Source organism: Neoarius graeffei, chromosome 13, assembly GCF_027579695.1.
Source record: "Neoarius graeffei isolate fNeoGra1 chromosome 13, fNeoGra1.pri, whole genome shotgun sequence".
NCBI lineage: Eukaryota > Metazoa > Chordata > Actinopteri > Siluriformes > Ariidae > Neoarius > Neoarius graeffei.
In genome coordinates this window covers 35,479,568-35,498,562 of record NC_083581.1, presented here as the reverse complement: position 1 = coordinate 35,498,562, position 18,995 = coordinate 35,479,568, and the positions used below count along the sequence as shown (strand labels likewise).

General features: G+C 44.1%; 1 protein-coding gene across 2 annotated transcripts in view; it reads right to left on the bottom strand.

The window, feature by feature from the left end:
• Positions 1 to 4,321: 4,321 nt before the first annotated feature.
• vdra (vitamin D receptor a) overlaps positions 4,322 to 18,995 on the bottom strand; it is a 167,067-nt gene continuing 152,393 nt past the window's right edge. For both annotated transcript variants that reach the window (XM_060937634.1, XM_060937635.1), the window contains exons 7-9: positions 17,622 to 17,773; positions 7,092 to 7,208; positions 4,322 to 6,446 (exon numbers count right to left, since the gene is read on the bottom strand). In XM_060937634.1, coding sequence (XP_060793617.1) covers positions 6,193 to 6,446; positions 7,092 to 7,208; positions 17,622 to 17,773 — 523 coding nt within the window. In that variant the 3' untranslated portion in view covers positions 4,322 to 6,192. The remainder of the gene's footprint in view (positions 6,447 to 7,091; positions 7,209 to 17,621; positions 17,774 to 18,995) is intronic.

Genomic DNA, 18,995 nt, shown 5'->3' with positions numbered 1-18,995 from the left:
CACAGAAAGGCCCTTGCTGGCCATGGGGCTCGAACCCAGGACCTTCTTGCTGTGAGGCGACAGCGCTAACCACTACACCACCGTGCCGCCCGGTGAGATTGTTTCTGGAGCAATTTTTCCAGGCCTGGACCTGATCCGATAAAACATCTGACCAATCAGGGAATTGTTTACATGTGACGTTGTCTGAGCATATGCTATTCTCCCCAGGCATCTTTGTACATCCTTGCTGCTTCATGACATCATGGAATACAGATTCATAGAAAATAAAAAAATATATAATACAAAGTACAGATCTTTTGTTCACGGATATGTGATTTTTCCATGAAATATCAATCGTAAACTAATTAAGTAAACATATAAATGCAGGTAAGATATTTTAATTATGAACTTAAGCAGTTCAAACATTTGTTTCAGACTTCTTAATTTTTTATCCGTGATGCATCATCTGTATGAAATCGGTGACCAATCTGTAAATTATTAGCATCTGTATTAAAATGTGTCACCACTCCGTATTTTGTATCTTTTTTTATTATATTTCCATAATCCATGACCTATCTGTATTATATCAACCACGGGAGTGTGTGCATGGGTTGTTTTGAAGTCCAAGTTGTACAGTATGACCCAGAATAATGTGCTACTACTTGGAAAAAACTTCCATGACTGTTCCTAAGTTGCATGCATTTATTTCCCTGAGTGTCAGGACCAAGCGATATTATAGTCGGGATTATAGTTGTGGTGTTTCTGCTCCAGACTGGAACTAAATTCAGGCAGAGGTATAGTCAGAGTTGTAGTAATAGGTATAGTTAATAGTTATCGGTGTTGTGGGACCAGGCACAAGACAAGTTAGTTCCTTACATTACAACAACAATAGCCAGTTTGCCTCTTTATTCTGGTTAGCAAGAAACCAGAAGTCCTCCATCCTGAAGATGCCAGAAAGCTACAGCTTTTCCTGACTTACAAAATGCTGGCACTGGAGACTCCTTCCATAAATCGCTAAAATCTGTTTATTATTAAGTCTAGGTTATGTGGCATATGCACCATGCAAGTCCCTGTATTAGCCGTTACTATAGAAACAGTAACTTAGTGCTTTTTTTGTGAGATGGAGAAAGAAAAAAAACGCAAAGTGTGAAAGCACCCTTATTGAGCTTAGCTGAGGCAACAGAATTCCCATAACGCTGAACTCTTCCCTGCTGAAACCATTGTGGACATAGTCCTAAAAAAGTGTGTGTGTGTGTGTGTGTGTGTGCCTCATTTTCCTTGTTGAGTTTCTGAGAGTTCTCCCGGCTGTCTGTGAGTTCTATAAGGCTACGGAGGCAACAACACTGGGTCTGAAAAGGTGAAACAGGGTGTGTACGTAGAAACGGCAGCCATTTCTGTGTGTATCCTTTCACAGCGCTAGATGACAAAGCACATGCTCCTTAGTCATGAGAAAGAATCCGGATTGAAGCTTAATTTATATATGTATATATATATAGTAGAATGTACACAGTATGTGTGGATTGATCCAGTCCATTATATGGCGCTGATGTCCTGTCCCAATGTCTCAGTCAAGAGAGTCAGGTGCGTGTCCATTTCCGAAATCCACACCAAAGCTCCTGTTTGTACCTCACAACGAGAAGAACGTTCCAGTTGCAGAACATTACAGCTCCTTTCCAGCTTTTCATTCTCATGATGCAGTTTTAACACAAAAGATTTCCGGACAGAGGAGCTGGGGTTTAAAAAATAAAATAAAATAAAAATCACAGCTCCGTCCTGTAGCAGCCAGACACCATCATTCCTCCTGTTTCCATTTATTCCACAGAGCAGTTAAAGCTTTGAAGAGTCTCACACATGAGGCTACGGTATTACGGCAGAAGTATAGGCATAAGAGGAGGCGTGCAGGTGTAACGGTAGAGTTCTATAGATATACACATGGGGCTCGTCCCCACTGATTGACTGGTTTCAGGCAGCATTTGTGGTGAGGACAGAAGTGATGTTTCTGTCCCTTCTCCAAAATCTGAGAGTTCTAGCAAGGCTTTGTGCAGCAGCAAGAGTATGGTTTGAGATGTCTTGTTGATTTACCAAAAAAAAAAAAAGGCAGAAAAAAAATCTCTTGATTCAGGATATCTGGATATCCAAATGTGTAAAAAACTGAACCATAATAAGAAAGATCATACTGATTAAAGTAAGAGCAAACCATGAATTTGCACCTAACATCATGAAAGAGTCATCAAAGCTTATTGTCACCTCAGAGGGGAAAAAAGAGAGCAAATAATAGGAAAATATCATATTTGCATATTTCTCCCAAGCGTCTTTTGAACTAATGAATCATCTTAGTACTTGCCTATGCTTTTCATTAGACTCACTATGTACAGGAATAATAAAAGTGGTATTTACAATGTACGACCACAAGAGAGCGGCATTAATCCGTAAACCGACGGGTCATAATACGTCTTGTAAAAAGTAAACTGCCTAAAGCAGTCTTAAAAACAAAGCATTAGCTCTGTGTGTATTCCCTAATCAAGTCATTCTATGGTGAGCAGCGATGAGACTGAAACATGGCGTGTGCTGGCGAAGTAACAGAGACCTGGCGGGGTTTTGTCGTGCTGCTTGTGGCGTTGAATGGACATCTGTAAAATGCACAGGTTTGGTAGTAAGCAACACCGTATACTTAGTTAAAGGTGCAGATTGTCATTTTTAGAGCCCTCTACTGCCTGTGAAGTGAATTACAGTTAGAATCAATCCTATTACAACCCACTCCATCTGCGTTAACTACATTTACCTTAGGCGCACTCAAATTCAGCAAACTGAGGCGAACGTTCCAGGTGAACGGGTCTTCATCTGAACGTTTTTGTGTAAACGTACTCCGACAACATTAATCCTACAGGCTACCAATGTTTCAAAATGTAAATACCTAACACTTTAGCTGTATGTGATGTATGCGAGTTAGCCTAAGCTAACGACCACAGAGTAATGCATTCGCTTAGCTAATGCTAAGGACTAATAATGATAGCATACAAACAAAGAGGTTTTCAAAAAAGTATCAACATAACTGACAGTTAGACAAGTTAACCACTTGAATTATTGTAAGAATATAAAATAAAACACGCGCATATATTTTCTCAGATAACTCACATCTCCTTTAGTCCAACGTCCATGTTTGTTCACCAAGAACTACCTTCTCAGACTGTTGGTGTGTTCGTGAATGCTTGTAGTAAACTCAAAGTAAATGAAACGTTTTTCCAACAACGTTCACGAACGTTTGCATTTGTTTGCTAATTTGAATGCACCTCTTGTAGCTTGTGTTTAAAGCACACCGGACATCAAATTACGTGTTTCAGAGTTTTACGTACCGGTCCCTTAGTGTTATGGACACCAGTACAAAAGTATATCTCGAAAAAAAAAGATTTAAGAAAATGTTTTGGAGATATTCTCATTTTCAGTGTATGCTTTTGTTACTTCTTGGAAAATGACTCCAAATGTTTTCATGACTCATCCTGTACTAGTCTTGTGTTCTACTAATTAAATGCTCTTTAGAATGTGTATATCCTGCCCACGGAGGTGTGTCTTTCTGTACAGTAGCAGCTCATTAGCAGCAAATCTGGTTGGTCTGTGTATTTCTGGCTTTGTGCCATTCCACACACCACCATACCCTTTTCAAACTGAAAAAAAAAAAAAACGTACACTGCAACCCCACTATAACGAACTCATTGGGGGATGTCCAAATAGTTTGGTATACGGAAAAGTTTGTAATACTGAAATGGACCCACTTGTCACACCAAACATTTATAGTATATGCAAAATTTTAGGCATGTTCTCCTTATTATGGATTCCTCCTTCTGAGTCACTATCGCAGTTTATTGACTGAGTTAAAGGATCACGAATGGAGGCGATGATTTCTTCGTCTGTTACGGAAAAGACGGAGGTTACTGGTGTATCGTTGTCAATGTCCATTGACTGACTAGCGACGTTTTCTAAATCTTCACCATTCAGTTCATTCGTGTGTTGCAAATTACCGATGATGTCCATTATATCACGCCACGGGGCTGGGCAGGGCAGGGCAGGGCAGGGCAGGGGGTATAAAAACACCGCCGATGTGCTTAAACTAGCTGTTAAGCTTAGCGGTATCAGCAGTCGTTTCATCCTTTTATCAATCCTTTGATCATCGTTTTCAGTAATTGTTCGTGATTGACACCTAAGTGAGGCTCATTAAGCCTTTGTTTTATGGCGTGAACATGTCTTGTTAACATGACTGCGAACTTGATTACTTATTGTTTGTCTCTGGTGAGAAGAGGAATGCATGGCTTAATGTGTCATGTAAGCAGGCGAATAATGGATGTAATTGTAGGAAGAGTGTTTATTTACAAACAGGCAGGCATACAGTTCAAACACCTAAGACAAAGGCAGGGTTGTGAAACGGGCAATGGTCACGTGAGGCCCAAACAGAATGGTGAAGGCAAAGACGAAAGGGAGAATCCAAATACACTAAACAAAGTCAAAACCACTAAAGCAATACACAGATATAAGGCTTGGTAATGTGAGACACTAGTTGCAGCGTGTATATGTTGCCAAGTCTGTGTGTTTAGAAAGTCCTTATAAGCACATGCTGTGATTGCACTCTAATGTGGAACAGGTGCATAGTACTGTAACGAGTCCTAATGGCCATCTCTGTAACGAGTCCTAATGGCCCTGCACACTCTTTGAGCACCAACGTTCATGGACGTGACACAGTGATGCTTTTTTGAAGACTCCGACTCATTGTCATTAAAGGCAGGGGACACGAACTTGGTTCGTTATATGCGAAAGTTCGTAGTAAAAGAGTTTGTTAAAGCACAGTTGCAGTGTAGTTGAAGTTTATTCAATTTGAGAAAGGTGGCAAGAGTTGAATCGGACATTGGATGTTATGTGACGGCTGTGTGAGCAACGTCGTACAAAGTGAAAACTCCTCCACCGTTTATAAAAACAAAACAAAGCTCTGGCTAAACTATTCGCTACTCTCCATATTTAGCCATTTCGGCAAAATACTGTCAAGCTTGGATGGATGTAGCAGGTGTACATCTCAAGCGCTATGGGCTGGTGTTTAAATCGGTCAACATACGGAATGAAATCATGGCTCTGGAATCATTTCATGAGTTTCAGTCAAGCAGCTCTGTTTGGTTTGGACGGAGCCTGTTTTCAGGCTGCGGGAAAAAGCCGAAGAAACAAAGGCACATCTGGGAAAAGTTACAAATCAGAGTTTTTCCAAAATGATCTTTGCATTTAAATAATATGTGAAGAATCACAATAAAAATGACAATCCTTTTAAAACACCTTTAAAAAGTGTCTCATGCACAATCCTTTGGCACTTTCGTGTTGAGTAGAACAGTCCAGAGATCAACAGCGTGTGAAAGTTTGTGCCAAATGTAAAGCTGTAATAAAATGATACAGTTGCCAGTCACCAGAGAATCGTAATGGGCCTGTTATTAGCAGATTAGCGCTAGCGTGTACTGGTGGGCTCGCTCTCTTGTGGTCATTAAATATCCTAGCTATACAAACATCAAAAATAGAGCACCCCCTGTACTTCGTTCAGTGTATGTGCCTGCTTGTTAGTGTCCTTTTCTTTCATATACACAACAAAACATCTCTCCGCACAAGCACGCACACACACTCAAACCAAGGCCTGCTAATCCTATTTTACACTGTTCATCCATACGCTTAAATTTAGTAGAAAGCATCTCTCTTAAATATAGATATTAGCTTATATTTATATTTCTGTTCATATATGCATAAGTACATTCTTAATATTCCCTTTAGCTTCCAAAACCCATAGCCCTTCACTGGACTTATACACGTGTGACCTTCCCTTCCCTCCCCTCTCTCTCTCTCTCTCTCTCTCTCACACACACACACACACACACACTCACACACACACACCTCTACAAATTCCCCGAAAAGGGGATACCAGACATCCCTCGGGACACTTCTGCCCTGGAGACACACACATACATAGTCTCACATTCGTAGTCACTCATGCGTGCACGCGCGCACACACACACACACACACACACACACACACACACACACACACACACACACACACACACACAGTCTGCAGTAATAGGACCCCTCTCTATGTCCTCTGGCCCACCTCTGCCCTGTACTGCACCCCTGTTGCCCCTCCTCCCTCATGCCCCTGCACTGGACTGGCACTGTGGGAGACACCATCCTCGCTGGCTAGGGCACCTCACTGCCAAACACCTCGAGCACGAGCGGTGTGAGCTGCATGCTGTGCTCAGGCTGAAAGGACAGCGAACGGTACTGCTTGGAGTGCTCCTCGTTCAGACTGCGCAGGTCGGCCAGTTTCTGGATCATCTTAGCGTAGAGCAGCCGCCCACCCGGGTGGTGCACACGGATATACGCCTGCAGCGTCTCGCACAAACGCTCCTGCATCGCCTCGATCCGAACGTGGTCCTGCACGCCGGGACGATCTGTTGGGGGGTGGGGGTTGGTTGAGGGTTAGAGAGAGAGAGAGAGAGAGAGCGTAAGCAAGGGCAAGAGAGACAGAGGGAGAGCGAAAGAAATATGAGAGTGCATGGGGAGAGAGATTGAGAGATAGACAGAAAAAAGAATGGATCAAAGTAAAACCAAGACAGCAAAAAGTGAAAGAAGGAAATAGTAAAAAGGTGAGGAAAATAAAACAATGAATAGAAAGAAAGAAAGAAAGAAAGAAAGAAAGAAAGAAAGAAAGAAAGAAAGAAAGAAAGAAAGAAAGAAGAATAAAAATGACAAATGAGAAAGTGGGAAGAGGATAGATAGATAGATAGATGTGTATGGGAAAGAAAGAAAAGTTTGTGTAAAAAAATCAAATTACAGTGACAGAAAATGAAAAAGTTAACGAGTAAGGAGAACGATAGAGGAGAGAGAGAGAGATCAAAACAGTGATAAGAGTATGAGAGATGGAGGGACGGATGGAGAAAAACAGAGACGGAGACAGAAATATGGTCCGTCAGTAACCTTTCACTAACCCCACAGCAAAACCACCAGGTCTGGTGATAGGGTTGTGTGAAACCACTACTCCACCCCACTCTCTCTCTCTCTCTCTCTCTCTCTCTCTCACACACACTCACACACACCTGGAGAGAGGAGGCAGATGGCCATTAGCAGCACATGTTCCTCTTCATGCATGTTGAGTTTTTTCAGCCCCACCTGAAACTTCACCAGCGGCTCCAGCAGCTCCAGAGTGTGACCAGCTGCAGCACACACACACACACACACACACACGACTCAGTGACTACAGCATTTCTCCAACATTGTGTCATTCTACACTAATAAAAAAAACCGAAGTGTGTGTTACATAATGCGCTGAGGAGCTGCTAATAACATCACTATCAGTGAATAACAGGATCCAGGGTTCCATGAAGCTGAATAACACTTTCAGTCGATAGTAATAATAAACAATGCTCCAGTTGACGCGTTACCCAGAACAGAACATTCTAATCTGTGGGTAATCATCATCTAATCATTTAATAAAATCCGTTCAATAGAAGAATAACAGATGTGCGTCTGATTACATTCACTATCGTTTTCATCACTATGAGCTTTTTTGGGGGAAAAGAAAACACTTTTCCTGTTACTTCTTGTTCAGTTGAGAAATTCTCCAGACAGCGGCTATTGATTTGCTCACACAGCTCAATATTGGATTATGCATGCATTTTGTTTTTAATAATCACATTTATACCACAGCGTTGTTGAATTCTCTAAACTGATTGGTCAGAAGGTGTTGATTAATTTTCCATACCAGCTGTTCGAACAATAGTTCCAGCTGCGGGAAAAATTACAGGTTTATAATAACGTGCTTGATCTAATACATGATTGTTTCCATGGTAACAGAGTAACGCTTCAACTTTCAGTTTTGTGCAATGCTTTCTTCATCTCATTAACTTCAAGAGACAGTTTTTAACTGTTTACAGCTAACCTGTTTCACAGACGTTCCACAACATTCCATGTAACTATAAATGGATAAAAAGGACATGTAGGTCTTTAGTTCAAAAATTGCTGTGGTATAACAGGAACAGAATGTATCACGACATGCAGTTATTGGAAAATAATCAACTTCAGGGTGGGAAAATTAACAATGGGCCACATCACTATCCTGTCATTGATTATTTTTCCATTACAGCCCCCCCCCCAAGTGTATTAGCCCTCTCTTACTGAATGCTTTGACCACACTAGACTAACATTAAAAAATAACTGCTCTGTTAGCAATGATGTACTAATCAGTGTTAAAGACACGAGACCAATCAGATTTCTCACTTTTAAATAAAGACTGCATCTCTATTTCTGGAAAAAACTCCATTTTGTACAACCCCGATTCCAAAAAAGTTGGGACAAAGTACAAATTGTAAATAAAAACGGAATGCAATGATGTGGAAGTTTCAAAATTCCATATTTTATTCAGAATAGAACATAGATGACATATCAAATGTTTAAACTGAGAAAATGTATCATTTAAAGAGAAAAATTAGGTGATTTTAAATTTCATGACAACAACACATCTCAAAAAAGTTGGGACAAGGCCATGTTTTCCACTGTGAGACATCCCCTTTTCTCTTTACAACAGTCTGTAAACGTCTGGGGACTGAGGAGACAAGTTGATCAAGTTTAGGGATAGGAATGTTAACCCATTCTTGTCTAATGTAGGATTCTAGTTGCTCAGCTGTCTTTAGGTCTTTTTTGTCGTATCTTCCGTTTTATGATGCGCCAAATGTTTTCTATGGGTGAAAGATCTGGACTGCAGGCTGGCCAGTTCAGTACCCGGACCCTTCTTCTACGCAGCCATGATGCTGTAATTGATGCAGTATGTGGTTTGGCATTGTCATGTTGGAAAATGCAAGGTCTTCCCTGAAAGAGACGTCGTCTGGATGGGAGCATATGTTGCTCTAGAACCTGGATATACCTTTCAGCATTGATGGTGTCTTTCCAGATGTGTAAGCTGCCCATGCCACACGCACTAATGCAACCCCATACCATCAGAGATGCAGGCTTCTGAACTGAGCGCTGATAACAACTTGGGTCGTCCTTCTCCTCTTTAGTCCGAATGACACGGTGTCCCTGATTTCCATAAAGAACTTCAAATTTTGATTCGTCTGACCACAGAACAGTTTTCCACTTTGCCACAGTCCATTTTAAATGAGTCTTGGCCCAGAGAAGACGTCTGCGCTTCTGGATCATGTTTAAATACGGCTTCTTCTTTGAACTATAGAGTTTTAGCTGGCAACGGCGGATGGCACGGTGAATTGTGTTCACAGATAATGTTCTTTGGAAATATTCCTGAGCCCATTTTGTGATTTCCAATACAGAAGCATGCCTATATGTGATGCAGTGCCATCTAAGGGCCCGAAGATCACGGGCACCCAGTGTGGTTTTCCGGCCTTGACCCTTACGCACAGAGATTCTTCCAGAGTCTCTGAATCTTTTGATGATATTATGCACTGTAGATGATGATATGTTCAAACTCTGCAATTTTACACTGCCGAACTCCTTTCTGGGGCGGCACGGTGGTGTAGTGGTTAGCGCTGTCGCCTCACAGCAAGAAGGTCCTGGGTTCGAGCCCCGGGGCCGGCGAGGACCCTTCTGTGCGGAGTTTGCATGTTCTCCCCGTGTCCGCGTGGGTTTCCTCCGGGTGCTCCGGTTTCCCCCACAGTCCAAAGACATGCAGGTTAGGTTAACTGGTGACTCTAAATTGACCGTAGGTGTGAGTGTGAATGGTTGTCTGTGTGTCAGCCCTGTGATGACCTGGCAACTTGTCCAGGGTGTACCCCGCCTTTCGCCCGTAGTCAGCTGGGATAGGCTCCAGCTTGCCTGCGACCCTGTAGAAGGATAAAGCGGCTAGAGATAATGAGATGAGATGAGAACTCCTTTCTGATATTGCTCCACTATTTGTTGGCGCAGAATTAGGGGGATTGGTGATCCTCTTCCCATCTTTACTTCTGAGAGCCGCTGCCACTCCAAGATGCTCTTTTTATACCCAGTCATGTTAATGACCTATTGCCAATTGACCTAATGAGTTGCAATTTGGTCCTCCAGCTGTTCCTTTTTTGTACCTTTAACTTTTCCAGCCTCTTATTGCCCCTGTCCCAACTTTTTTGAGATGTGTTGCTGTCATGAAATTTCAAATGAGCCAATATTTGGCATGAAATTTCAAAACATCTCACTTTCGACATTTGATATATTATCTATGTTCTACTGTGAATACAATATCAGTTTTTGAGATTTGTAAATTATTGCATTCCGTTTTTATTTACAATTTGTACTTTGTCCCAACTTTTTTGGAATCGAGGTTGTACTTGGATCTGAATCATTATAAAATGTATTTGATGAAGATTCACTGATTATGTTGTCGTGATGGATTGCTGTGGTCACTTGCTGAGGTCTTCACATCAGAGTGTTATCTAGAGACCCATCGACCTGTCTTTTTGACAGCCAATACTAGAAGTCGATGGGTAATTTTCTGCAACGACGGGCTTCAAAATTCTCATTCAGGGACCCTTGACCCATGCTGTGCACGCGCTTGGGACCCAGTCATTATGGAAAACACCCGTTACTGATTTGAGCGCAATCAACACGCTGTTTTCACAGAGTCTTTGCAAGTATTCTGTCAGGTGCGCAGTGTTGTAGTCGAGTCACTAAACCTCAAGTCTGGGTTCAGTCTCGAGACCCAGTATTCAAGTCTGAATCAAGTCTAAGTCATTAAAAAAAATTTTGAGTCGAGCCCAAGAACAAAACTCCACCTGCACCATTTGATGATGGCTGCTTTAGCACCATTAACATTAGTTTGTTCCTGAACATGACGTATGAACAGGTGAATGTGCATCTCTTTGTCAGGGAGTGTGAAATATTCTGTCAGAATTGGTTGGGAGACGGATGTAAGTGCAGAAGGTGTGTTTATTAATACAAGTAAAGACAGGTAAACAATCCAAAATCGTAAAACGGTGAAACAGGCAATAGGTTGAGCAAGGCACAGGCTATTGTAGATTCGGCAGAATCAAAGATGAGAAACAGGAAATCAGGGATCAGGAAACCAAACAAGGAAATAAGGCTTGGTAATGTGTCAGCAATGCAACTCAATACTTCAGGAAGTGTTTTTTCACAGTTTTTGTATATGTGCGCTGATTGCGGCCAAAAGGTCATAGGCAACGGTTTTCAATTTATGCACATTTGAAACTTTATATGTTAAAAAAAACTCTGTAATTTTCTTCTGGTCCCAGGAAGTACTGTTAATAAGTAATAATTAAAATAAGATAGCACGGATCACGGCGAATTTCTGTTCAGCGATTTTCATGACCACTCAGCACGTAACGTCATTCAAGACAAACAAAACGCTTGAGTTGAGTCCACTTCCGTGTACTTGCATTGCCGTTCGGCATGAATGCAGACGTGCATTCGGGAATTTCCAAAGAAAAACCATGCCTTATTGTTGTGCAGTGAACTGTAACAACGGGACCGGTTCAGGAAGAAGTTTTTACCTTTTTCCAAGAGAGGAGTAGAGGCGGAGAGAGTGGGTTGGCTTTTTCCGGAAGAGAAGAGGCGGAGCGAGTGGGTTGGCCTTTTCCGAAGGAGGAGAAGAGGCGGAGCGAGTGGGTTGGCTTTTTCCGAAAGGGGAGAAGAGGCGGAGCGAGTGGGTTGGCTTTTTCCAAAAGAGGCGAAGAGGCGGAGCGAGTGGGTTGGCCTTTTCCGAAAGAGGCGAAGAGGCGGAGCGAGTGGGTTGGCCTTTTCCAAAAGAGGAGAAGAGGCGGAGCGAGTGGGTTGGCTTTTTCCAGAAGAGAAGAGGCGGAGCGAGTGGGTTGGCTTTTTACGGAAGAGAAGAGGCAGAGCGAGTGGGTTGGCCTTTTCTGAAAGAGGAGAAGAGGCGGAGCGAGTGGGTTGGCCTTTTCCGAAAGAGGAGAAGAGGCGGAGCGAGTGGGTTGGCTTTTTCCGAAAGAGGAGAAGAGGCGGAGCGAGTGGGTTGGCTTTTTCCGAAAGGGAGGGAGAGGCAGAGCGAGTGGGTTGGCTTTTTCCAAAAGAGGAGAAGAGGCGGAGCGAGTGGGTTGGCTTTTTCCAAAAGAGGAGAAGAGGCGGAGCGAGTGGGTTGGCTTTTTCCGAAAGAGGAGAAGAGGCGAGGGAGTGGATTGGCCTTTTCCGAAAGAGGAGAAGAGGCGGAGCGAGTGGGTTGGCTTTTTCCAAAAGAGGAGAAGAGGCGGAGCGAGTGGGTTGGCTTTTTCCGAAAGAGGAGAAGAGGCGGAGCGACTGGGTTGGCTTTTTCCAAAAGAGGAGAAGAGGCGGAGCAACTGGGTTGGCTTTTTCCGAAAGAGGAGAAGAGGCGGAGCGAGTGGGTTGGCTTTTTCCGGAAGAGAAGAGGCGGAGCGAGTGGGTTGGCTTTTTCCAAAAGAGGAGAAGAGGTGGAGCAACTGGGTTGACCTTTTCCGAAAGAGGAGAAGAGGCGGAGCGAGTGGGTTGGCTTTTTCCGAAAGAGGAGAAGAGGCGGAGCAAGTGGGTTGGCTTTTTCTGAAAGAGGAGAAGAGGCGGAGCGAGTGGGTTGGCTTTTTCCGGAAGAGAAGAGGCAGAGCGAGTGGGTTGGCCTTTTCCGGAAGAGGAGAAGAGGCGGAGCGAGTGGGTTGGCTTTTTCCGGAAGAGGAGAAGAGGCGGAGCGAGTGGGTTGGCTTTTTCCGGAAGAGGAGAAGAGGCAGAGCGAGTGGGTTGGCTTTTTCCGGAAGAGAAGAGGCGGAGCGAGTGGGTTGGCCTTTTCCGAAAGAGGAGAAGAGGCGGAGCGAGTGGGTTGGCTTTTTCCGGAAGAGAAGAGGTGGAGCGAGTGGGTTGGCTTTTTCCGAAAGAGGAGAAGAGGCGGAGCGAGTGGGTTGGCTTTTTCCGGAAGAGAAGAGGCAGAGCGAGTGGGTTGGCCTTTTCCGGAAGAGGAGAAGAGGCGGAGCGAGTGGGTTGGCTTTTTCCGGAAGAGGAGAAGAGGCGGAGCGAGTGGGTTGGCTTTTTCCGGAAGAGAAGAGGCAGAGCGAGTGGGTTGGCCTTTTCCGGAAGAGGAGAAGAGGCGGAGCGAGTGGGTTGACCTTTTCCGAAAGAGGAGAAGAGGCGGAGCGAGTGGGTTGGCTTTTTCCGAAAGAGGAGAAGAGGCGGAGCAAGTGGGTTGGCTTTTTCCGAAAGAGGAGAAGAGGCGGAGCGAGTGGGTTGGCTTTTTCCGGAAGAGAAGAGGCAGAGCGAGTGGGTTGGCCTTTTCCGGAAGAGGAGAAGAGGCGGAGCGAGTGGGTTGGCTTTTTCCAAAAGAGGAGAAGAGGCGGAGCGAGTGGGTTGGCTTTTTCCAAAAGAGGAGAAGAGGCGAGGGAGTGGATTGGCCTTTTCCAAAAGAGGAGAAGAGGCGGAGCGAGTGGGTTGGCTTTTTCCAAAAGAGGAGAAGAGGCGGAGCGAGTGGGTTGGCTTTTTCCAAAAGAGGAGAAGAGGCGGAGCAACTGGGTTGGCTTTTTCCGAAAGAGGAGAAGAGGCGGAGCGAGTGGGTTGGCTTTTTCCGGAAGAGAAGAGGCGGAGCGAGTGGGTTGGCTTTTTCCGGAAGAGGAGAAGAGGCGGAGCGAGTGGGTTGGCTTTTTCCGGAAGAGGAGAAGAGGCAGAGCGAGTGGGTTGGCTTTTTCCGGAAGAGAAGAGGCGGAGCGAGTGGGTTGGCCTTTTCCGAAAGAGGAGAAGAGGCGGAGTGAGTGGGTTGGCTTTTTCTGAAACAGGAGAAGAGGCGGAGCGAGTGGGTTGGCTTTTTCCGGAAGAGAAGAGGTGGAGCGAGTGGGTTGGCCTTTTCCAAAAGAGGAGAAGAGGTGGAGTGAGTGGGTTGGCCTTTTCTGAAACAGGAGAAGAGGCGGAGCGAGTGGGTTGGCTTTTTCCGGAAGAGAAGAGGCGGAGCGAGTGGGTTGGCTTTTTCCGAAAGAGAAGAAGAGGCGGAGCGAGTGGGTTGGCTTTTTCTGAAAGAGGAGATGAGGCGGAGCGAGTGGGTTGGCTTTTTCCAAAAGAGGAGAAGAGGCGGAGCGAGTGGGTTGGCTTTTTCCGGAAGAGAAGAGGCGGAGCAAGTGGGTTGGCCTTTTCCAAAAGAGGAGAAGTGGCAGAGCAAGTGGGTTGGCTTTTTGTTAAAGAGGAGAAGAGGCAGAGGGAGTGGGTTGGCTTTTTCCAAAAGAGGAGAAGAGGCGGAGCGAGTGGGTTGGCTTTTTCTGAAAGAGGAGGAGAGGCGGCGCGACTGGGTTGGCTTTTTCCAAAAGAGGAGAAGAGGCGGAGCGAGTGGGTTGGCTTTTTCTGAAAGAGGAGATGAGGCGGAGAGAGCAGATTGTGCGCGTGAAGCCAGAGGGTTGGCTTTTTCTGAAAGAGGAGACGAGGCGGAGCGAGTGGATTGTGTGCGTGAAACGAAATCAAGCAGTCAAAGAAGAAACGGAGCAGCAACGCTCAAGCAAAAAGAAGAAGATTGGAGGTAAACATTTTTACCTTTGCTTGCAATTGACAAGTCAAGAATCCTGAGGGATCCTGTACAATCATTGTGGAATTGAGACAAAGGGATATTTCCTAGCTCAGAGTAGGCTACAAATAGTATAATGCCGTGGATGGCAGGCTAATGTGGCCTACTGGCGCACTGTCAAGTAATCGTTCCCTATATCCACTTGGGAGGGCGGGTTAATTATTCTTCAAAAGGGCTCTTATTTAGTATTACGACGAAAATAGGAATTTATCATAACTACCAGGATAAATTGTTTGGGCGTGAGTCTTGTTGAGGTCCGGGGTCACCGCAATCAGAGTTGGCCGAGTCGCTGTCCGATTCTGAGGCCGCACGGTCAAAACAGTGAGCCACATTCACCGATTGCTTCGCAACGGCCATAGGTTCATACATATATGGTTTCACCTCTCGATATTCAATTTGGGTAGTTCCTACTTCAAAATCACTATTGCTTTCAGACATTTTACACAACCTCTCACGGCCAAAGTCCGTACAGGTGTGCTTAGTTCGCAAGTAAACACAGAACTGCTCCCGGTCTGTTTGCCGTGAATGACATCAGGACAACTGTCCCCTGGCGGTAAAAGTGCGCATAAGTGAGATGTAAACAAACATTCGGAACTTGCGCAAACCAGTATATTTTAACCGTTTTATTCAATTTTAGGGTGCAAATTAGACACCAGGAAGATTGAATTCGCTCTTTGGGTCGTTCTTCTAGAAAAGAAAGTTGATATTCTACGTTCCACTTCCGACCCTTGCCTATGACCTTTAATCCTGTGCAGGTGCGAGTCGTTTATGGCGCACGCGAGAGTCTGCTTGGCGCGCGCACTGTCCGGAGCGCACCCAAGAGTCTATCTGATACACTACCGTTCAAAAGTTTGGGGTCACCCAGACAATTTTGCATTTTCCACGAAAAGTCACACTTTTATTTACCACCATAAGTTGTAAAATGAATAGAAAATATAGTCAAGACATTTTTCTGGCCATTTTGAGCATTTAATCAACCCCACAAATGTAATGCTCCAGAAACTCAATCTGCTCAAAGGAAGGTCAGTTTTATAGCTTCTCTAAAGAGCTAAACTGTTTTCAGCTGTGCTAACATGATTGTACAAGGGTTTTCTAATCATCCATTAGCCTTCTGAGGCAATGAGCAAACACATTGTACCATTAGAACACTGGAGTGAGAGTTGCTGGAAATGGGCCTCTATACACCTATGGAGATATTGCACCAAAAACCAGACATTTGCAGCTAGAATAGTCATTTACCACATTAGCAATGTATAGAGTGGATTTCTGATTAGTTTAAAGTGATCTTCATTGAAAACAACAGTGCTTTTCTTTCAAAAATAAGGACATTTCAAAGTGACCCCAAACTTTTGAACGGTAGTGTACACGCACCAAGGTGCACAGATGTGACACTCTTGCACAAAAGTAGTATAAAAATTAACGTAGATATAAATATCTTACGCCAAATTATTATGGCATGTTACAAAAAATAAAGAAAAAATCAGAGTCCTCTTCTCCAATTTACGAGTCCGAATGCAGTTAATGCACGAGTCCGAGTCCAAGTCCGAGTCATCAGTGCTCAAGTCCAAGTTGAGTCACAAGTCCTTAAAATTAGGGCATGAGTTGGACTTGAGTCTGAGTCCTGGACTCAACTACTACAAGCCTGCAGGTATGTGGCAGTAGACGAATCTAAGTGCAGGAAGTGTGTTTATTAGCAGGCATGATATTTACAAAAATGAAACTGAAAGCAGAGTCATACAGTAAACATGGCTACAAACAAACGTGACAGTGATGATGATACTTCACAAAGCCTCTGTGCCCTTACATGCGTGTGCTGATTGCACTCAGATCGGTACCAGGTGTTTCTCATAATGACACAACGCGCTCTGAAGGATCCCTGAATGGAAAGGCACTTTAAGTCCCGGTGAAGGTTAGGCTCTGCGGAGCTGCTGTGTTACTCAAGTTCACTTCACTGGATAAGAATGAGCACCACGCTCCAGTTCTGAAATAATAATAATAATAATTATTATTATTATTGGAATTCTTGCCTTCGTGGAAATGAATTGAGCATACCACGGGGCTCTGACCTCTCTGTTCGACACTGAGTCCCACTGAATGGGTTTTTTTTTCTGATTTTTCCCTTCTCCGTTTAGAAATCTCTCTAGTTTTTTTCCCTCATGATGACTTACTTTTGATAAATAAAAAAAAAAATCTGTTGTCTTTAAAACGATTTGCACATCCAAAAACGCAGCAAAATCTTCCCATACCGGTCAATAACAACTAACTCAGCTGATTGAAGCACTACAAGCGTGCCCCCTGCCATGGCAGTGTAGTTACCGTTGCTATGGGGTCACGTGATGGTGCAAAGCCTCTATTAGAGAAAATTATGGTGAAACAAAAATGAGCAATGCTAGTTGCACTGGCAGATCAAAAATAAACGGCAGTTGACGAGTGGGGACCCAAACAACAAAATAAATCTGCATGTTTCTCTGGAACAATGTTTGCTCTTCCTTATTTCTGAAGCAGGACATGATTTGCTGCTCAGACCCGATAGTGCGCTCCCATTGGCAAGCGCACGGCACAGCAACCAACCATAGTCCTTGTTTCATACTACAGCCAGGGCTATGAAACTGCCGGCCCTGGCTGCCCGCCATGCTGGTGCCATGTTGAGGAAGTCGCAGAACTTTTCATGTAACCTCATCTGAGGCGTGTGTGAAATCTCTAATACTTACACATACTCAATATGTACATGGAAAAGTTAGCTTCTGTGGTTGGAACAGCCATTACCAATTTACCACACCATGCTAATCAGGACTGAGCATTGCAAAATTAGGCACAAAGGCTACATGTGCTATAACATGGCATAAAATAAAGAATTTTCTTGAAATGATTTGAGTTGACTGATTCCTTTTTCAGATATTCACTCCCTAAAACACCTTATTTTAAGAGCTTCTCCCAACTGCTTTTTCATGCCAAGATTGCACCAGAGGGCCCCAAATGTGCTTCAATATTTCAAATTTTCCTGGGGGAGAATGCCCCCGGACCCCCCCAGCAGGCACCCCTGCCAACACCTTTCTCTCAATTTCTAGATAATACCCTGCTTCACATCCTTCACCTAATTTGGGATTCTACAGTGTGGACTCGTTTCTCTCACCCTTGGTGACGTCGTTAATGCAGTATTTAAAGTCGGGTCCTCCACAGCTCCAGCTCATGTCATCCAGACTGAAGGACTGGTTGGAGCGCAACATGATGATCTCAATAGCGCTGGACTTCAGCAGGGCAATCTGATCTTCTGCAGTCAGATCCCTGAGAGGAGGAGGAGGGGGGCAGAGAGAGAAAAGAAAGGGAGAAAGACAGTAAGACAGAAAAAAAAAGAGTCAGACACAGACATACAGAGAGAAAGAGAAACAGACACACACAAAGAGACGGGAGGAAAGAGACAGATACAGAGAGAGACAGAGAGGGAAAAAACCAGCAGAAACAAATACAGAGAAACACAGGGAGATACAAAGAGGCAGAGAGAGAGAGAGAGACAGACAGAGAAAGAGAGAGACAGAGAGATAAACAGAGAGAGAGACAGGTAGCTAGACAGAGAAAGAGAGACAGACAGACAGAGAGGGTGAGAGACAGACAGACAGAGATAAACAGAGATAAAGAGAGAGAGAGAGACAGGTAGATAGACAGAGACAAAGAGAGAGAGAGACAAAGAGACAGACAGAAAGAGAGAGACAGGTAGATAGACAGAGACAAAGAGAGAGAGAGAGAGACAGACAGACAGAGAGGGTGAGAGAGAGACAGACAGAGATAAACAGACAGAGATAAAGAGAGAGAGAGAGACAGGTAGATAGACAGAGACAAAGAGAGAGAGAGAGACAGACAGAGAAAGAGAGAGACAGACAGATAGACAGAGAAAGAGCGAGAGAGAGAGGAAGAGAGAGACAGACAGAGACAAAGAGAGATCGACATAAGAGAGAGACAGACAGACAGATGGAGAAAGAGAGAGACAGACAGAGACAAATAGACAAAGAGCGAGAGAGAGAGGAAGAGAGAGACAGACAGATAGACAAAGAGAGAGAGAGAGAGAGCGACAGGAAGAGAGATAGACACAAAGAGAGAGAGAGAGAGCATACACTAAGTGGACAAGCCAATAAAATCAGTTATTCCATGATTCTCGGATCGAGAGAAGTTTGTGAAAACATTAGTTGGGGTCTCTCGCCATGTAGCTTCTCCTTGCTCTGATGAGTTTTCTTCAGGGACACGACTTACACAAATGCGTGTAACTGAATAAAAACACGAGAAGATCTGCTACAGAAGAAGGGCTATTTGGATGACTAAAGTACGCCAGTTCTTTATCATACGTTTATCATTTCCGCTACAGAATGTTTCCATGTACTTGGTTCGATGACCGCTGCTCTCAGAGAAATACAGACTATTGTTAAGTCCCAGGAAAAGACGACTGAAATAGAAATAACCAATTTAATCCAGTTCGCTGGTTTGTGCACGACGCTGCACAGTATTCAGACTTTAT